Source organism: Sorex fumeus, unplaced genomic scaffold (assembly GCF_029834395.1).
Source record: "Sorex fumeus unplaced genomic scaffold, SorFum_2.1 ptg000055l, whole genome shotgun sequence".
NCBI classification, from domain to species: Eukaryota; Metazoa; Chordata; class Mammalia; order Eulipotyphla; family Soricidae; genus Sorex; species Sorex fumeus.
Genome location: NW_026606112.1, coordinates 1,721,432 through 1,738,608, shown reverse-complemented (window position 1 = coordinate 1,738,608; position 17,177 = coordinate 1,721,432). Strand labels below are relative to the sequence as shown.

The 17,177-nt window shown below is 41.0% G+C and overlaps 1 protein-coding gene across 1 annotated transcript; it reads left to right on the top strand.

Moving 5' to 3' along the window:
- The first annotated feature begins 1,544 nt into the window (after positions 1-1,544).
- TMEM33 (transmembrane protein 33) lies at positions 1,545-16,680 on the top strand. Its single transcript, XM_056125563.1, has 8 exons — positions 1,545-1,659; positions 1,830-1,899; positions 5,446-5,540; positions 5,836-6,023; positions 9,686-9,753; positions 10,824-10,957; positions 13,031-13,114; positions 14,960-16,680. Exons 2-8 carry the CDS (start codon positions 1,855-1,857, stop codon positions 15,087-15,089), a joined length of 744 nt encoding a protein of 247 aa, XP_055981538.1. The 5' UTR covers positions 1,545-1,659; positions 1,830-1,854; the 3' UTR covers positions 15,090-16,680.
- The last annotated feature ends 497 nt before the right edge of the window (positions 16,681-17,177 follow it).

Genomic DNA, 17,177 nt, shown 5'->3' with positions numbered 1-17,177 from the left:
GGCTCATGGTTTTCTTTCTTTCTTTCTTTCTTTCTTTCTTTTTCTTTCTTTCTTTCTTTTCTTTTTTTTTTTTTTGCTTTTGGGTCACATCTGGTAATGCACAGGGGTTACTCCTGGCTCATGCACTCAGGAATTACTCCTGGCGGTGCTTGGGGGACCATATGGGATCCTGGGAATTGAACCTGGGTCGGCCGTGTGCAAGGCAAACACCCTACCCGCTGTGCTATCGCTCCAGTCCCGGTTCACGGTTTTCAAGTGGGGTCTGCAGCACTATATATGTTTTGTCAGTTTTTTTCATAACCCGCTTAGAATTTGTTCTCAATCAACTATTTTAATTCTCCCTTTTTCACAGTTCTTCAGATTTCCAAAGATGATCTAACCTCCCAATCCAAGTGAGTCACCAAATCTTGGATGGCTTCTTCAAGTCATCTCTTCTCCCACAATCTCAGAACTGCCTCAGTTCAAGAATTTCATTACTTTTCTCCTTTATGTATGTAATGGCTTCAATACATCATTTAATAATCTGGCTTCTTTGCTTACACCTTGATCATGTTGTCTCTGCTCAGAATAGTCTTTCTATATATCAGGATGTCACATTTCTGCTAAAAAAAGTCCTTTGGGGGCTGGAAGAAGAGTATAGGGTTATTGAGGCACTTCGATTGGCTAATACAGCTCAATCACTAGCACCATACTGTTCCAAAGCCCTGCTGGGAGAGACCTAACCCTGAGCACAGAACAAGCTGTAGACCCCCAAGGACCTGAGGGTGTGAGCTACATCCTCCCCTCCCCAAACTGTACCCTGTTTTTCTGGTTTCAGGTTGAAGTTCAGAGCCTTCCCTCAGTACACCTGCCTCCCTCTCCAATCTAGACATTTTGCTGGCACGTCATTCTGACCATATTGATGAGGTCCTGTTGCCCAAGGCGTTCTGTTCTTCTACCTTGAATCCCCTCCTCAGTTTGGCCAACTTCTCCTCAAAGCTTAGAGCCAGAATTCCTTTTTTCCACGAAATCTGCCTTGATCTCATATGATCTAGACCTCCTTCTACATATGTCTGTGGTTAACTGGCTCTCTATCTATATTATACAATTACTGAACTGACATTTCTATTTCCTTGTCTGTTCCACTTGCAGTCTGTGTCACCTTCATCTTTCAATCCTCCATGCCCAGCACGACGTCTATCACATAACAGATTCATTAGGGGCTGAGGGAAATAATTTTAGAAACGAACACTATCGGTCTTGCTCAGCTGGAGAAAACGGCAGGCTTTTCTAGACTTCTGCATGATAGAGTCGGGAAAGTTTGTCGTTTGAACACAGGCAAGACAGGAAGACCATCAGTGAGACAGAGATAAAGAGGAAACTGGCGGGCCAATTTTGAATCGAGGAAGTCAATTGAAGTGCGGGGGGGGGGGGGGGGGGGGGGGCGGGGCGGGGGTAACCTCAGGAGGGAAAGAACTACATTTCCCGTGATGCCTCGGGACACTGGGCCCGCCTCCTGGTCGCGGCCTCTTCCGGGACCAAAGTGCCAGGAGTACTTCCGGGTCGCGCCTTAACCCGGAGCGGGCGGCATTGGCTCGGCCCCGCGAGCCTCGCTCCGAAGCTCCTCCTCCGTTCCGGTCTTTCTAGAAACTCATCTTTGCTCCCGACCGCGCCGGACAGGTACTTCCCGGCCCCCGTGAGCACCCCGGGGAGAAGAGGGCTGCCTTGGGACGGTCGGGTGGGCTCCCCGCGGAGGCTGGAGCGCCCGGAGGGGGACCCCGGCGCTGACAGCACCCCCGTCATTCTTTCTTTCTTTTCTTCTTTTCTTTCTTTCTCCTTTCCGCTTGCAGCGTCCCCGGCGCTCGCGAATCCCGGATGGCGGATACGACCCCGAACGGCCCGCAGGGGGCCGGCGCCGTGGTGAGTGAGCGCGGGGTCCGCGTCGGGACGGGGCGGGGGGCGCTCGCAGGCTGGGGCCGGGCGCTCGGTGCGTGCGGCGGCCCGGCCGGGTGCAGGGACCGGAGCGCGGGCGAGGCTCCCGGTGCAGGTCCCCGAGGCTGCACCTGGCCGCCTACCTGTGCCCACGGCGACGGAACCGCCTCCTCCTCCTGCCCGGCTCCCCGGTGCCCAGGTGGAATGTGCCCCCGGAGCCGGCGAGGCGGCATCGCGCCTCCTTCCGCAGCGGCGTGTGCAGGCGGAGACGGTGTCGAAGGGCTTTCTAGAAACTCAGCTTCGCTCCGGACCGTGCCGGGCTCGGTATTTCCCGGCCCCTGTGGTGCGGGTACCCCCCCCTCCCCCGGGAATTATGTAAAAATTTACGAAAAACGGAGTGATCAGTTTTTTTTTTTTTTAACTCCTTTCGTCATTTTGCCTCTTCTTGTGAAAAGCAATAGACGCTCCTGTACATTCTCCCGCCCCCCCCCCCCCCCCCTTTATTCCTAAGATGCAAATCTCCGGCTTTTGTGGGCTAAGCATTGTTGCCTCTTTTCAGGAAACACTATGGCCAGGTTGTGAGTTCAGCGGGAAGCTTTTCTTTTTGAGCATTTTTTTTTTGTAGTATCTATTCTGGACACACTTTTTTTGTGTGTTTTGCTGAACCGTTGGAGAGTTTGTTTGTATGCATCATTTGAACCTGTCAAATTCTTAAGTGTTCTACAGGACCATAATGCAGCCATTAGTCTTTGTTGTTAAATTGGGGAAATTAACAGTGAGTCACGTTTCTAATAATACAGTCCGTGTTCAGATTTCATCAGTTGCATCTTAAGGTTGTTCCTTCTTATTCTGGAGATTCCGTCAAAAAGCATGCATGGTGGTACCACAGTGGTAGAACAGCGGATAGAGCACTTGTCTTGCATACAGCTGACCTGGATAGTTCCCCCCACTCTCTATATGGTCCCAAGCCCTGCCAGGAGTGATGCTTGAGATTAGAATCAGGGGTAAGCCTTGACCACCACCAGGTGTGACCAAAAAAAACCCAAACATGCATGCTGTCTTTGGTTTCTTTCAGTCTAGACCAAGTTTCCTTGTTATAATGTTCTTTATATTGGAGTCTGGGGGGGCTTTTATTTTTTCTGATGGCTAGAATTCTGGTGACTAGAATTAAGTTAAACATTTAACATGAACAATTGCACAAGTGATACTCTGCTTCTCAGTGCATTGTTTGTCAGAAAGCATTTTGTGTTCAGTTCTACCATCACTATAGGTGTCGGACTTGGTGATTTGGTTTAATGATGTCCCTCAGGTTCTCCTCCTCACCCACTGTGATATCTGTGGTGTGATAATTTGAGGTGCTAAATAGCTTCTCACACAGATATTCATTGTTACTTTTTGCCTAAACTATTTATGGCATGCTGGGCATTTGACTCTTAGAATGTAAACACTTTTAAAAACCTTTTTTATTGTATAACGAAATATATATCCATAAAAGTGTACAAAATGAAATGCGTAGCTCAGTGATTTATCACAAAGTGAAGACCCCAAACAAAATACCCTTGAATTTTTATTTAATTTTTATTTTTGGGTCACACTTGATGCTCAGGGCCTCCACTCTGAGGAATCACTCCTGGCGGTGCCAGGGATCAAACCCAGGTCTACCCCACCTTCTTATTATCTCTCCAGCCCCACCATTGAATATTTAGATGTACTTGGGTCCCTCCCACAAAGTTTCTAAAACTTTGAAAATGGTTAGTGTCTTTTTTTTTCCAAAGATAGATTTCATAATATAGTTGGAGGGGCGTTGGTTGTTTTTTTTTTTTAATTGCATCTCCATGAGATACACAGTTACAAAGTTGTTCATGATTGTGTTTCAGTGATACAAGTTTCAATACCCACCCCTTAACCAGTGTATGTTTCCCCTATTCCCCCCGTGGTAGTCTTTCTCTCCCTCTCTCTTCCCCCTCTCTCTCCCTCTCCCCCCTCCCTCTCCCCCAAAGGATAGTAATGCTTTAAGAAGTTTTTGCTTGATCTGAGTGTTGGGGTAAAAAATCCCAAATAATGTGGGTCTGGTGTCAAAATATTGAATGTAATCAAAGTAGAGCGAGAGTAATGTGGAAATCATCTGCCCCACAGGTAGGGGGAGGGTGTTGGATGGGGGTATACTGGGGTTTTTGGGAGTGGAAAATGGGCACTGGTGAAGGTACAGGTGTTTCATTGTATGACCGAGACTTAAACCCGAAAGCTTTGTAACTGTTCTCATGGTGATTCAATAAATAAAATTATAAAAAATGAAAAAAAAAAGTTTTTGCTTATATCCCCACATGTATTGATACTGGGTTTGATGTAAAGGGAGGAAAATGTGATTTATAAAAATAATTTGGGGGGAAGCATTCCCAGCTCTATGCTTGGGGGGTGGGTGTCACTCCAAGTACTGGGAGGACCATGAACCAATGTGGGGCCATCGATTAAACCTGGGTCTGCAACATACCAGACTCACCTCTGACCCTGTACGGTCTCTTTGGCTCTGAGTCTTATTCTTATAGATCCTATTCGATATATGGACCACTGTACAAGTTGAGCATGAGATACATTTTGACAGAATTGGCTATTGTGTTTGTGGTAACGGACCCATTCTTTGGCCAAAAAGCAGCAAAGGAAGTGCCAGAATGAGAAGAAAGGGTACGTGGAGGTATAGTTAGAATCCCTGAAACTAGGCTAAGACTGTGGAGAGGCGCATTTCAAAGTGAAGAATAAGGTAAGTATCCCGGAGGCAGGTGCCTTTTGACTCCTGACAGCCGGATATTGAGCACTTACAGTGTATCTGGTCCTGTGTGTGGACAGTCATCTGTAGGCCAACGAGTTCATTAGTGAGTGACTAATACTGTGGTTTCACGGTTCTTCATTGTGAAGGAATTTATTTGATGTTTTTCAGTTATTTTTTTTTCCCCCTTTCTCTCTGGTGGGATTGAACCCAGGGCCCTTGCAGCGCCTGTGCCCTACCACTTGGTCCATGTCAAAAAGGGACCAGGAGTCTTTTTTACTCAGATCTAAGACTTACCTATTTGAATTTGAGACTTTTCTAAGAATAGATATTTCAGTACTCTTGAGAGCAATTAGTTCCTATTTAGCACTCTTTATAATAGGTGAAGCTAGTATTACAAGTGTTAAAGGAATATAGACAATCATAAATTCTCAGATTATTTTTTCCCCAGATTCATTTTTTTGTTAATGCCAACTGGTATTTTTTTCTCTGTAAGTACCTCGCATGCTTTCTACTTTCCCAAACAATAAGGTGCTTGGATCTGTCCTGAATACCTACATGAACTGTTGACTTTACAGTGTCCACTTACCCTGAGCGCTTGCCAGGTGTGGCCCTAACTTCCCACCCTCATTTTTTTTTCCCCTTAATGATCCTTTTGGGGGGAAAAAGTTACTAGTTATTGAAACGTGAATAAGAATAAGACTACATGATCTTATGCTTTAAAATGGTTTGCAGGCCTAGTTTACAAAGTTTTTTCTTTTCCAACTTAGCAATTCATGATGACCAACAAACTGGACACGGCAATGTGGCTCTCTCGCCTGTTCACTGTTTACTGCTCTGCTTTGTTTGTTCTGCCTCTTCTTGGGTATGTATTATGTGTCTTTAAGTGTGTTAGTGTGTACTTTCCATTGAACATGTGGGGGGAATGGATGTGCAGGGATGGGATGAGCCCTTTGAGTTTGTGTTGTTCCATTGCTTTAGAAAATCCAATTGGGTATTTATAGGAAGTGATGCTTCTAAGACGGTGTAGTCTCAAGTCATTTTTTTTCTTTTGCTAAGTAATAGATTTAGGTGTTGTGCAATTATGATGCAATTCACAAAGGAGGAAGAAATGTGGTAGTTGTTTGTCTCCTGATAACCTCTCCTCTGGCAATTTGCAGGTTGCACGAAGCGGCAAGCTTTTACCAGCGGGCTTTGCTGGCAAATGCTCTTACCAGTGCTCTGAGGCTGCACCAGAGATTACCGCACTTCCAGCTCAGCAGAGCATTCCTGGCCCAGGCCTTGTTAGAAGACAGCTGCCACTACCTGTTGTATTCACTCATCTTTGTCAACTCCTACCCTGTTACAAGTATCCTTTTGCACCTTCAGAAGTGGAATAGCCTGCCAAGCATTGAGCCTCTCACTTTTGGCTGTTGGGAGGACTCAGTAGTGAAGCAGGGCACGAAAAAGCCTGGGTGGTGGTTTGGCATTTCGCTTTCATCAGGGTATATTTAGTTTGACATTTCTGGCTTGAAAGTGTAAAATCAGAGTTTTGTAGAACTCATGAGGGTATTTTCTTACCATTGTGTGCGTGTGTTTTGGGACTACACTGCTAGGGGGTGGGGCCAGGGGCATGCACACAGACGGATCACTCCCCAGGGTGCTTGGTGGTGCCAGGGATTGAACCAGGCCTCCAGCATGCAAAGCACACACTCAGCCCCCAAAGGTCTCTCTCTCTCTCTCTCTCTGACTCTGGTAAGGGAGTTTTATTTTTATTTGATTATTTTGGCTTGGGGGTCACTTATGGCAGTGCGTTGGGGGGGGGTCATTTGCAAGAGTGCTAGAGACCAAGACATATGTGTGTGCTGAGGATCTTACCAGGACTGGCCATGTGCATGGGAAGCACCTTAGCGCCCCTGCACACTCTGTCCCTTCAGTAAGACTGTCTAAACTTAATATGTTCATTCTTACCTCTGGTAGAGTTTCCAGCAGCAGTGATTATTTTAAAATTCAGATTCAATGTTTAGACTTGTGGGGGAATTATTTTAATATTTACTCTTTTCTTTACAGTCTTCTTTATTGTAGGACCTTCATTATGCTAATACACATTATGAGGCTAGCAGGAATTTTCCTAATCTTGTCAGTTCAAGACCCAAACCCCTGGGTTGTAGATCATCCTCAAAATTTTTGGTTTTATTTTGGGGCCATACCTAGCAGTGCACGGGTATCACTTCTGGGGTTGCTTAGGTGGTACTGGGGATTGAACCGGGGTTAGCCGCATGTAAGTCTAGTGACCTACCTGCTGTACTATATCTTTGGACCCTAGAAAAAGTATTTTTTGAATTTAGGCGGTAGTGCTCTTAGGAGTTCTTGAGGGGCTGGGAAGGTGGCTCAGAGCTGAAGTAGAGCATGTGGCAGGCCCAGGTTCATTCCCCGACACTGCTTGATCTCCAGAGCACTGCTAGGTATGGCTCCAAAATAAATATGAAGGTTTTTAAGGTCAGAGATGTGGCTTAGTGGTTGAGTACCTGCCTTATATGTGTGAGGCCCTGGGTTCAATCCCGTGCACCACACAATACATGAAAGGTTTTGAATATTTAAGACACAACTATACTTAATGGGAAGCACTAAAGCAATGTCTAAGACATACTTCCTTATTGAGAGATTTTCTATGTGTTATATCAGACTTTTATAAGTCTTGGGGAAAAGAAAAAAGGAGAAAGTAACATTTTTTGTCACAAATCTTGAGAGTGTATCTGAATGGGACATACCACATCCTGGCCATACCCTGAGGAAAAATACCATATATCTCATATTATGTATTGAAGCTCAATACCCCTACCACTGCACTCTTGGGCTTTTGCATTGAACCTGGCCTAGTGGCCGAGAATTGCTAGGAACTCTGCCTGGGAGATGACCAAAGTTGAAAAGATGCCCCCCAAAGTTGAAAATTGCTTCCCTGATGTCACATTGGTTAATAAGTAGTAATGCCGGCAAGTAGTGATGTCTGGCCTGAAAGGTATATCTAATCTAGAGTGTGAACAGATACACAGCTTCTTATTAGTTTAGAAATAATTCTGTCTGTCCTTGTACACATAATAGATATGGAGACCCTGGTTTTGTTGTTTGTTTGCGCACCGGCAGTGCTTGATAGCCATACCTAGTAGTGTCAGGGTGCATATCTGTAGAGAAAGAAGTAGGAATGGTAGAAACTGTATTTTTCAGATAATATAAAATTAACCAGTTACATCGGTAACCAGTTATATACTGACCTTGGGGTCAGTATGTGCCCAGAGCAGGTAGTAAGTTTAGTTACTTCTGATGGTGCTAAATGAAACTTGTGACTTAGAAGTATTTACCTCTAGTATTTCTATGTACGTGGTTATTTGCAAGCCCTTTTCTATGGAAAAGATTACTTATTATATTCTTAAGGGAGGGGAGTAGGGAACCAGAGGAATAATAGTATCTGGTAGTTATCAAATGCTCATTGGACTCCTAAGATAGCGGGATAGTATGTTCTTAAATAAAACGGTGAGCTTTCTGTCATTTTACACATTCCTTTGCTATCTGCAATGGTGATATCTTGTATTTAGCAGTGACAGGTACCGAGGGTTTAAATTGTAGATTTTTTACCTATATTTTTTATCTAAACAGTTTAAAGGTGACATTTAGGGACCAGAGAAAACAGGTGAGGTTCTCACTTTGCATGCGGCCAACTGGGAAACAATCCCTGCCACCACATATGATCCCCAAACTTGCCAGGCGTGGTCCCTGAGAGCAGAGCCAGATATGACCCAAAAAACAAAAACTAAAAGGTGACATTAAAAGCTAACACTGGAGCAATAGTACAGCAGTTAGGGCGTTTGCCTTGCACGCAGCTGACCCGGGTTCGATTCCCAGCATCCCACATGGTCCTCTGAGCACCGCCAGGTGTAATTCCTGAGTGTATGAGCCAGGAGTAACCCCCGTGCATTGCCGGGTGAGACCCAAAAAAAAAAGGAAAAAGCTAATACTGTCTAGTTCAAGCCTTTGGAGAAGTTTGTAGCTTCATTAATTTGAAAGGGATCTAGTAGTCATTTAAAAAGTAAATCAAAAATAAATAATTGAAAGTGTAAAGCTGTTATAGGTAGTGTGTGTTTGTGTATGTGTGTGTACATAGAGGAAATTGGCATTTTACTTCATTTTTATGAGTGACAGAATAGTTACTATCTTATTGGCATCTTGAGTTGAATATTAAGAACCTATGGGCCTTAAAATAGGATTGCAGTGAATTTAGTATTCAGAACTACTTGATATTACCCTGGCTGAAGAAATTGGGGTGAATGAGGTCTTCTGGGAAATTTTCATTTTTTTTTTAGAAAGCTGAATTTAAAATTTTACATCCATAGAACTTTGAAGTTTTTAGTTGGTAGCATATAAACCCAAACATACACATTTTTTTTTAATATTTGCAAATTAAAACAGATTACCCACTTGATAGGTGCAGTGTTTGTGTCCCTCACTAGTAAATGAGAAAGGCTCTTTGGTGGTGGGCTCTATCTTGCAGGCAAGAAGCCCTGACTTCCTGTTCCACCAGCTGTAGCCCTGAGGGGCACCCAGGACCAGTAGGGAGGTCATTCCCCCATCCCCCACTTCCTCCTGAAAAAAAAAAAATCTTTAGTGGAAAATTTGGAAACTACCCTCTACACTATTACCCAGATTCTTTCCTAAGCATTGATATGATGAAAGCACCCCAGAAAGATTATTTGTATTTGAAGGTTAAACTGTTTTGGCCAGAATGGCATTTGTGGGTTTTTTTCAGTATTTTCTTCATAAAAAGGACAGCAAGTTCTAGAAAATAAAATATTTTACCTTTCTATAGATTAAAGAAGTGAACTTTATTTGGTTGCTAAGTTTATAGTAAAACAAAAGCCATCTGAAAAACAACTCATCTTGGTAGATAGCCACTTTAGATCTGTTTGGACATGATCTGGTCTGTTTTGCAAAGTTACTTCGTGCTTTTTCCATATTTTCCTTGATCGTTCTCTTCAGTGAGTATTTTCCCAGTCTTGCTGTTCTCTTTGCTTCACGCGGCTACATACACGAAAAAGGTCCTTGATGTAAGTAAAAGCTGTGCTTTTTTTAAAATTATTTTTTAAACACACAGTTGACTTGCACTTGAATTCTAAAAGATTTTGGCATTTGTTACAAAGGTTCTATTTTTTATGAACTGCTACCTTATTTAGTGATTTGAAAAGTTTTAAGTTTGGAATTTTGAATATTTTAGTGATAATTTTGCAAAGTATATTTTATAGATAAAAGATTATGCTTGAAATTGTCCTGATTCCCAAAGGAAATTTTGAAGTTTAAAATAGATCTTTCCGTTTTGTTTTTTTTTTTTTTTTTTAAAAAACTAATCCAACCTTTTAGATTTGATAAGTTGTCAGAGATCTTTTGTTCTGTCAGTGTTTAATTCTATTATCAGGTAAGTAAAATGTACTGAGTTTCTTTTAGACTGATACTCAGAATTGCCGCTTCGTAAAATTTATTCCCCGGGAATATTCAGCCTAACTTCATTCTGCTGGGAAGATTGATTGCATGTGTGCTGATACTGGAATAAAAATTGCCAATTTTCTCCTGTATAGTGAGCTTTTGCTTTTCGTCTACAGTTCTTTGGTGAAAGCTTAATTTTTTTTTTACCTTTAGTTTACCTCCAATTTTTACCTTTAGTTAACTAGGAGGTCACAAATACTTCATCTCTGTTACTGGGTAAGAAGCATCTTATTTTGGCTGGAGAAAAATAACTTTTTTTTTTTTTGCTTTTTGGGTCACACCCAGTGATGCACAGGGGCTACTCCTGGCTCTGCACTCAGGAACTACCCCTGGTGGTGCTCAGGAGACCATATGGGATGCTGGGAATTGAACCCGGGTCGGTCGTGTGCAAGACAAACGCCCTACCCGCTGTGCTATCACTCCAGCCCCAAGTTGGTTTTGTTTTTGATTCTTCAAACTCTCAAAGTAGAATAAGGCAGGTAACCGTGCTAACTTGAGTCCTTAAGTAGTTTATGAACTTTTATATCATTTCTAAATAATTGTCCTTTGGCTCTATTATTTGTGGGACAGGCTGGTCATCTAAAAAAGATTGAGGGACCAAAACGCTTTCTTCTGATGATTTTTTCTTATGTTTCAGGCAAAGGGTTCAAATAGTTTACCTCTACTGAGATCTGTCTTGGATAAATTAAGTGCTAATCAACAAAATATCCTGAAATTCATTGCATGTAATGAAATATTCTTGATGCCTGCTACAGTCTTTATGCTTTTTAGGTAAGAGTAAAAATATATTGTCTGGGGTGACTAATGACGTAAGTGAACGTGTTAAACGTATTAACTTGAATTTTATGCTGCTTAAATCTGTACAGGTGTAGTTCAAGTATAGATAAGCATAGCTAGATAGATCGTAGCAGTTCTTTCACTTTATAGCAAGAAGAGAACATGTGCTCTTAAACTTAGGAACTTATTTATTTCTTCGAAGTATCGTCATTTCTGCTGTTATTGGGAGTTCTTTTCTCAACACAGAGAAAAACTTACAATTCTTAAAAATTATGGTCATATTAGTAATTGCCTTTACCTGTCCGTTTTTATTTTGGCTTGGTTTGGTTTTGGGTCTACAGCAGCGATGCTCAGGGGCTACTCCTGGCTTAGTGCTTGGGAGGTTGTTCCTGGCAGTGGTAGAAAACCATGCACTGTTGGAGAGAATATGGGGCTTCTAAAACTTGGGCAGTAGCCCTCAGTCCCCCTCCCTGACCCTGACTGCCTCCATATTTTTTTGTATTTTAATTATGGAAGCAATGTGTGAATAAAGAAAACCTTTTAAAATATTAGAACGTTTAGCTAGTACTGCTTGGTTACCAATATCTCTAAGTTTCAGAATTGTGTTTCTAACCAAATTATTTGGGCTTTTTAAATTTTAGTTTCACTAGTACTACCACATTGCAGAAAAAGCTAAATTAATTGATTAGGAATCCTAGTTGCAATTTTGTCCTTTCTTCTAGGAGTTAATTAAGGTGCTCAATATGGATACAAAAGTATTTTTTTTGTTGTTGTTGTTTTTTAATCAAACCATGCTACACTCAGGGCTTACTCCTAGGCCAGTTTGGGAGATCATATGTGTTGTGGAGAATTGAACCCGGGTTGCCTGCATGCAAGGCAAGCACCCTACCCATTGTGTAGTTACCTATGTGTAGTCTTTTACAAGTCCTCATACAAGGGCCAGACACAAACTTCAGAAAGCCAGAGCACACCTTCCCAGGAGGAGCCCCAGCACCACCTGGTCCTCGCAGAGACCATGGAGCAGTGAGCAGAAACAGTCCTGGAGCACTTCTGGGCATGACCCAGAAACCAAAACAGCAAAACCTATGTAGAAAATACATGGCGGGGGGGGGGGGTGGTGGTGGTGTAGATTTTGTTTCTTTCCATTTTATGTTTGTTTGTTTTCATTTTTCTTTTTTTCTTTTTTTTTTTTTTTTTGCTTTTTGGGTCACACCCGGCGATGCTCAGGGGTTACTCCTGGCTCATGCACTCAGGAATCACTCCTGGCGGTGCTCGGGGGACCATATGGGATGCTGGGAATCGAATCTGTATCAGCCATCTTGGCTGCGTGCAAGGCAAACGCCCTACCCGCTGTGCTGTCGCTCCAGCCCTGTTTGTTTGTTTTCTTGTAAATCCAATATACTCTGTTATAACACATCAGTTGTTTACTTTTTTTTTTCACCCATAGTGTGTTTCCATGACCCAGTCATGTTGACACACACAGTTCTTTTTTTTTTTTTAATTTATATAGAACCTGGAGTAGGCTTTTGAGTACTGCTGATGTGACCCCCAAACAAGCCTTTAATCTCTGTCCGCTGTCAAGAAAATAAAAGCAGTTCCAGCTCTGTAACAGTATTCAGGGATCACTCCCAGCGAGTGCTACTTGGGGTGGGGGGTTGGGGAGGCAGGTGATGCCAGGGATGGAACCTGAGGCTCCTGAATATAAAGCTTATGCTCCAGCCTTTTGAGCTGTCTTCCAGACCCCAGCGTTTTACTCTAGCAATAGTTATTGCTAGGAACATTTGATAGATTTCTTTTGTTGTTGTTGTTTTGGTTTTTGGCCACATCCACAATGCTCAGGGGTTACTCCTGGCTCTGCACTCTGGAATTACTCCTGGTGGTGCTCGGGGGACTGTAAGGGAAGCAGGGGATCGAACAAGGGTCAGCCATGTACAAGCTAGCACCCTACCCACTGTACTATCTAGCCCTCAGATTTTTGATGTTCTTCATTTAAATTGCCTTTAGATTTTGTGAGTATACTTATGAATTTGTAATACATATTTCTTGTCCTGTGTTGGTTTATTTCAGTGGTCAAGGAAGTTTACTCCAGCCATTTATATACTATAGATTTCTTACTCTTCGGTATTCCTCGAGAAGAAATCCTTATTGTCGGTAAGCTGATTGGTTTAGTCTTGTTTTACTTGTCAGATATGTTGTGAGGTGAGATATGGTTTGGTGAGGAGATGGATGTATTTTTCAGAAACTGGTGAGACTCAAATTAACCAACTCTAAAACAGTATCAGAAATTTCAAGAAATTTAAAACTGTGTGGGAAACTTTTCTAGTTGTAAAAACAAAGCACATGTGAGATAATAAAAGAGTAGAGCCCATGATGCTTTATTAACAAGGTGAGAATTGGTCAGTGATAGAGAACCATGTGCAAAGTATATGCTCCAGCTCTTTGAGCCTCAAGTGTTTGATTTATTTGGTATGAATCCATAGGAGTATGAAGATGTAAGAACCAGGAAAGGTTCAAAATAGAGTTTTAACATGATTTGGAAGGGTTAAAACCTTTAAGACAGGTTTATTATAAAAACCTTTATTATAATAAGGGGGAAAATGGTTTATTTTCAATTTTTTAATTATCTTTGGTTTCGGGCCACACCTGACTGTGCTCAGGGCTTTTCCCTGACTATAGTCAGGGATCACTTTTGGTGGGGCTTGGGAGACCATATGGGGCACTGGGGATTGAACCCAGGTCATCCGCTTGCAGGGCAAACACCCTGCCCACTGCATTCCTCGGGCCCCGGGAAATCCGGTTTAGATTAGAGGAATACAGAAATATGAGTCATATTAACGGGGCATCGAGGGGCTAGCACTGAGGGTTGGAGTGCAGGCCTGGGTCTTGTTTTGGTCCCTGGCACCCAGTGACATCCCATTCCTAAGCAATGCTGATTGTGGCTTGGTGGCCCCCCGCATCACTATACTCAAGCAGCATCTTGCCCTCGGTGACTGGCCCCAGCACTGACCCATCAGGCCTGTGCAGCCTGGCTGAATAAGACGCGGGTGGCCCTGGGCTCATCTGAGCACTATTTGGGTGTTTCCCAATCCCAAGTACGTTGGGTGACATCATGTGTGACTCTAATGGAGATTTTAAATGATGAGTGGTTGGAGCTAAGATTACAAAGGCATATTGGAACCATAGAAAACATTTTTTGAGTTTTTAGGTAAGAAGTTGCTATCTTTTAGATAAAGATTTGGCAGAATTTTCTCAGATTATTTATACCCTTTTCTTCGCCACACATTTCTTCATATATCCTCAGACTATACGAGAAACGTAGATATGTTCAGATGAATGGATAAAAGGAACAACAGTAAGTCAAGGTTATACAAATATGTGCTAATATAGGTCTTCAATGAAGAGCACACATTTCACTCAAAACCAAGAAAAGCCATTGAAAGTACATTAGTCTCACTAATATAATGGAATACTAATGTATATGGTAGCGTTCTTATTGTATTTCCTGTACTGTTAAAGGAGATAGCTTTATCTCCATTTTATACCACTTACACCCATCATTATATTTATTCTCATGTTTCTTACTATCATTCCCTCGAGATTGCCTATTGTCGGTGACCTGACCTGTCCTCCCAGTACTGTGGCCACTGGCCACACATATCTGTTTGGATTAATCACAGCACATGAAATTAAAGCCTTGGTTCTGAGTCTTCCTAACCACCTTCCCTCCACCTCCAAAATAAAATAAATTTCTGTTGTTGGCTTGCTTCAAAGGAACTCTGATTTGTTCTTGATTATACCATAATCTAGAAGTGTTGGAGCTTATTCTCTTAAGAGAATAAGCCATAAAACTTCAGACAGGCCCTTGGCCTCGTCGGGTCTCATCCGTTCCCTGAGGATGTTTGATGAGGATGCTTTTCATTTGGGTGCCAGGATTCAACTTGGACATTATAGAGTTTTTTATTTTATATTTCTGAAATAAAATATTCTATCTTGCAGGACTTTGTTTAATGAACTACGGATTGTTGTTGAACATATAATAATGAAACCTGCTTGCCCCCTGTTTGTGAGAAGACTTTGTCTCCAGAGCATTGCCTTTATAAGCAGACTGGCTCCAACAGTTGCGTAGTTTGATATCCAGCTAAGTTATCTATAATCTTAGCATTCTTAGCAGCTGGTACTTCTGTTAGGGATTGTTAATTCCAAATGTAACACTGACCTCAATCTAATTTACATAATTCACATAAATGCATCTCAATGGAAATCATGTACCTGGCATGTTAAATCAAGCCTTCTGAAAAAAGTTCCCGAGAAAAAGTTTTCTGTGCTCTGTTGTTAATGATTAAGGAAGTTTGTATATTATGATCATTGTATCAAAAATTTTTAGATGCTGCTGTGCCTTTATCATGAAGTACATTTATTTCTCTTGTGGAGCTCTAAAATTTATTTAGACCTAATTGGTAATCTGAATTTATATCTGGCCTGAGTTCATTACGGTGATATTAAAACATAGATGAATTCAGTATATTTTGAGACAGTATTTTGCCATTCAGTAATTTTAGTTGATGATTTTGACACTGTATTTAATTTCAAATTATTTAAAGTGATTTTGTGCTGCTTTGTTGGGACAAGTTTATTTTGGATGTACTGTTTTCAGGAATTTTCTCTGTGTCTTAGGCTGTGACCTTGCAAAATTTTGTTTCCATCATTTTTTCTGTGACTTTTTTAAAAAATTTTAAGCTTATTAGCCAGTAGGTTAATATTTGGGGTCACCTACCCATTTTACATCAGAAAGCAGTAGTCATACAGCTTGCTTTCAGAGACGCATTGAGTAAGTGAAATTTCTCAAATACGAAACTCTTTTCCTAGGTTGTTAGTATTATTTTAAGTTATAGAGTTACCTACATAAGATTCTTGACTGCCAATTTTCTTGGTTTCTTAGGCTTGACTTTTCATAGACAAATGCAGCAGTTCAGATGCCTTTGAAAGGAATGTAGCTGAAGATTGAGCATGTGAACTATACTTGGTTTCTGTTCAGAAATAATAATGAAGATTATCCTATAAATTACATATTTACCCATCAAATTTGATTTAAAAGGTTAGATCAAAAGGTAATGATTAAGAAGGATGCTGGAGAAGAGGTTGGGGTAAAGTGTGCATTTTAGTTTCGTAAAACATAGATAATTTTGATGGAATTAGGTTTATTATGCAACTGTGATTTGAGTTGTAGAAGATGTTAAATTGTTTGTTGAGCTTCCATATATTTCTTTATAAATTCACTCTGATCTTCATTATCGTTGCATGATTGAAAATGTTTAAAACATGCAAAAGTTTTAGTATAATGTAATGGTTTTTGTGACCAATTTTCTTCTGTCTGCATGTAATATGGATTTCTCCAATACACACACTACTAACTTACCAATAACATTAGTTTTCCTTCATTCAACTCCCAGTCTATAAAAATGTGATCTGCCTTGATAACTCAACTGTAACCATCTATTTTTGTATTTTTGTAATATTTATCTACTAAGTTAGAGAAATTGCTTCTTACCATTTAGTTGATGTGTGTATGTATGTGTGTGTGGGCTAGCCACATTTTCACTCTATGTGTGTTCTGATGGTTTTAAGAACTAAATTTTTTAGAGCAATAAAGTAACTATAATGTTAAGTAACCAGTATATTATTGATTTCTAGTGATGTTTTTAAAAATTAAGTGTTATATTACGAAAAATTGGCAGCTGAAATATTTTTTAAGTTAGTAGGTTTTTTTTGTTTCCTCCCATTTTTCCCCCTAAAACTTGAGATAATTTTAAAATGTATAAAAAAAAGCTGCAAAACTAGTACAGAGATTCCTGTGTGTTTCTGTGTGCTCTTTACTCTGTAGTCTTACTCAGCTTCATGTATGACAGTTAATATCTTACATAACTATACAACGTTTATCAAATTGGAGGAACTAACTCTGGAATGAAACTATTAACTAAAGTATAGAGTTTACTCAGATTTCACCAGTTTTTCCATATTTTAGAATCCTTTTTTGTATGCTTTGTTTTTACCATAATTGTCGTATACTTTTATTGATGTATAACTATGCCTCTTTGAATTTTTCCTCCTATTTTGAAAATTACAATCAAAAACATTTTCTTAAATAATTTGTCTTAACACAAAGAATTTTATTAAAGCTATTATAATTTAAGCACCCTGTTTTTGAAAGTTGAGG

Coding starts and splice junctions, on each gene's coding strand:
- TMEM33 (XM_056125563.1), top strand. CDS start 1,855: ATGGCGGATACGACCCCGAACGGCCCGCAGGGGGCCGGCGCCGTG. Junction 6,024..9,685: donor CAACTCCTACCCTGTTACAA/GTATCCTTTTGC, acceptor CGTTCTCTTCAG/TGAGTATTTTCCCAGTCTTG. Junction 10,958..13,030: donor ACAGTCTTTATGCTTTTTAG/GTAAGAGTAAAA, acceptor GGTTTATTTCAG/TGGTCAAGGAAGTTTACTCC.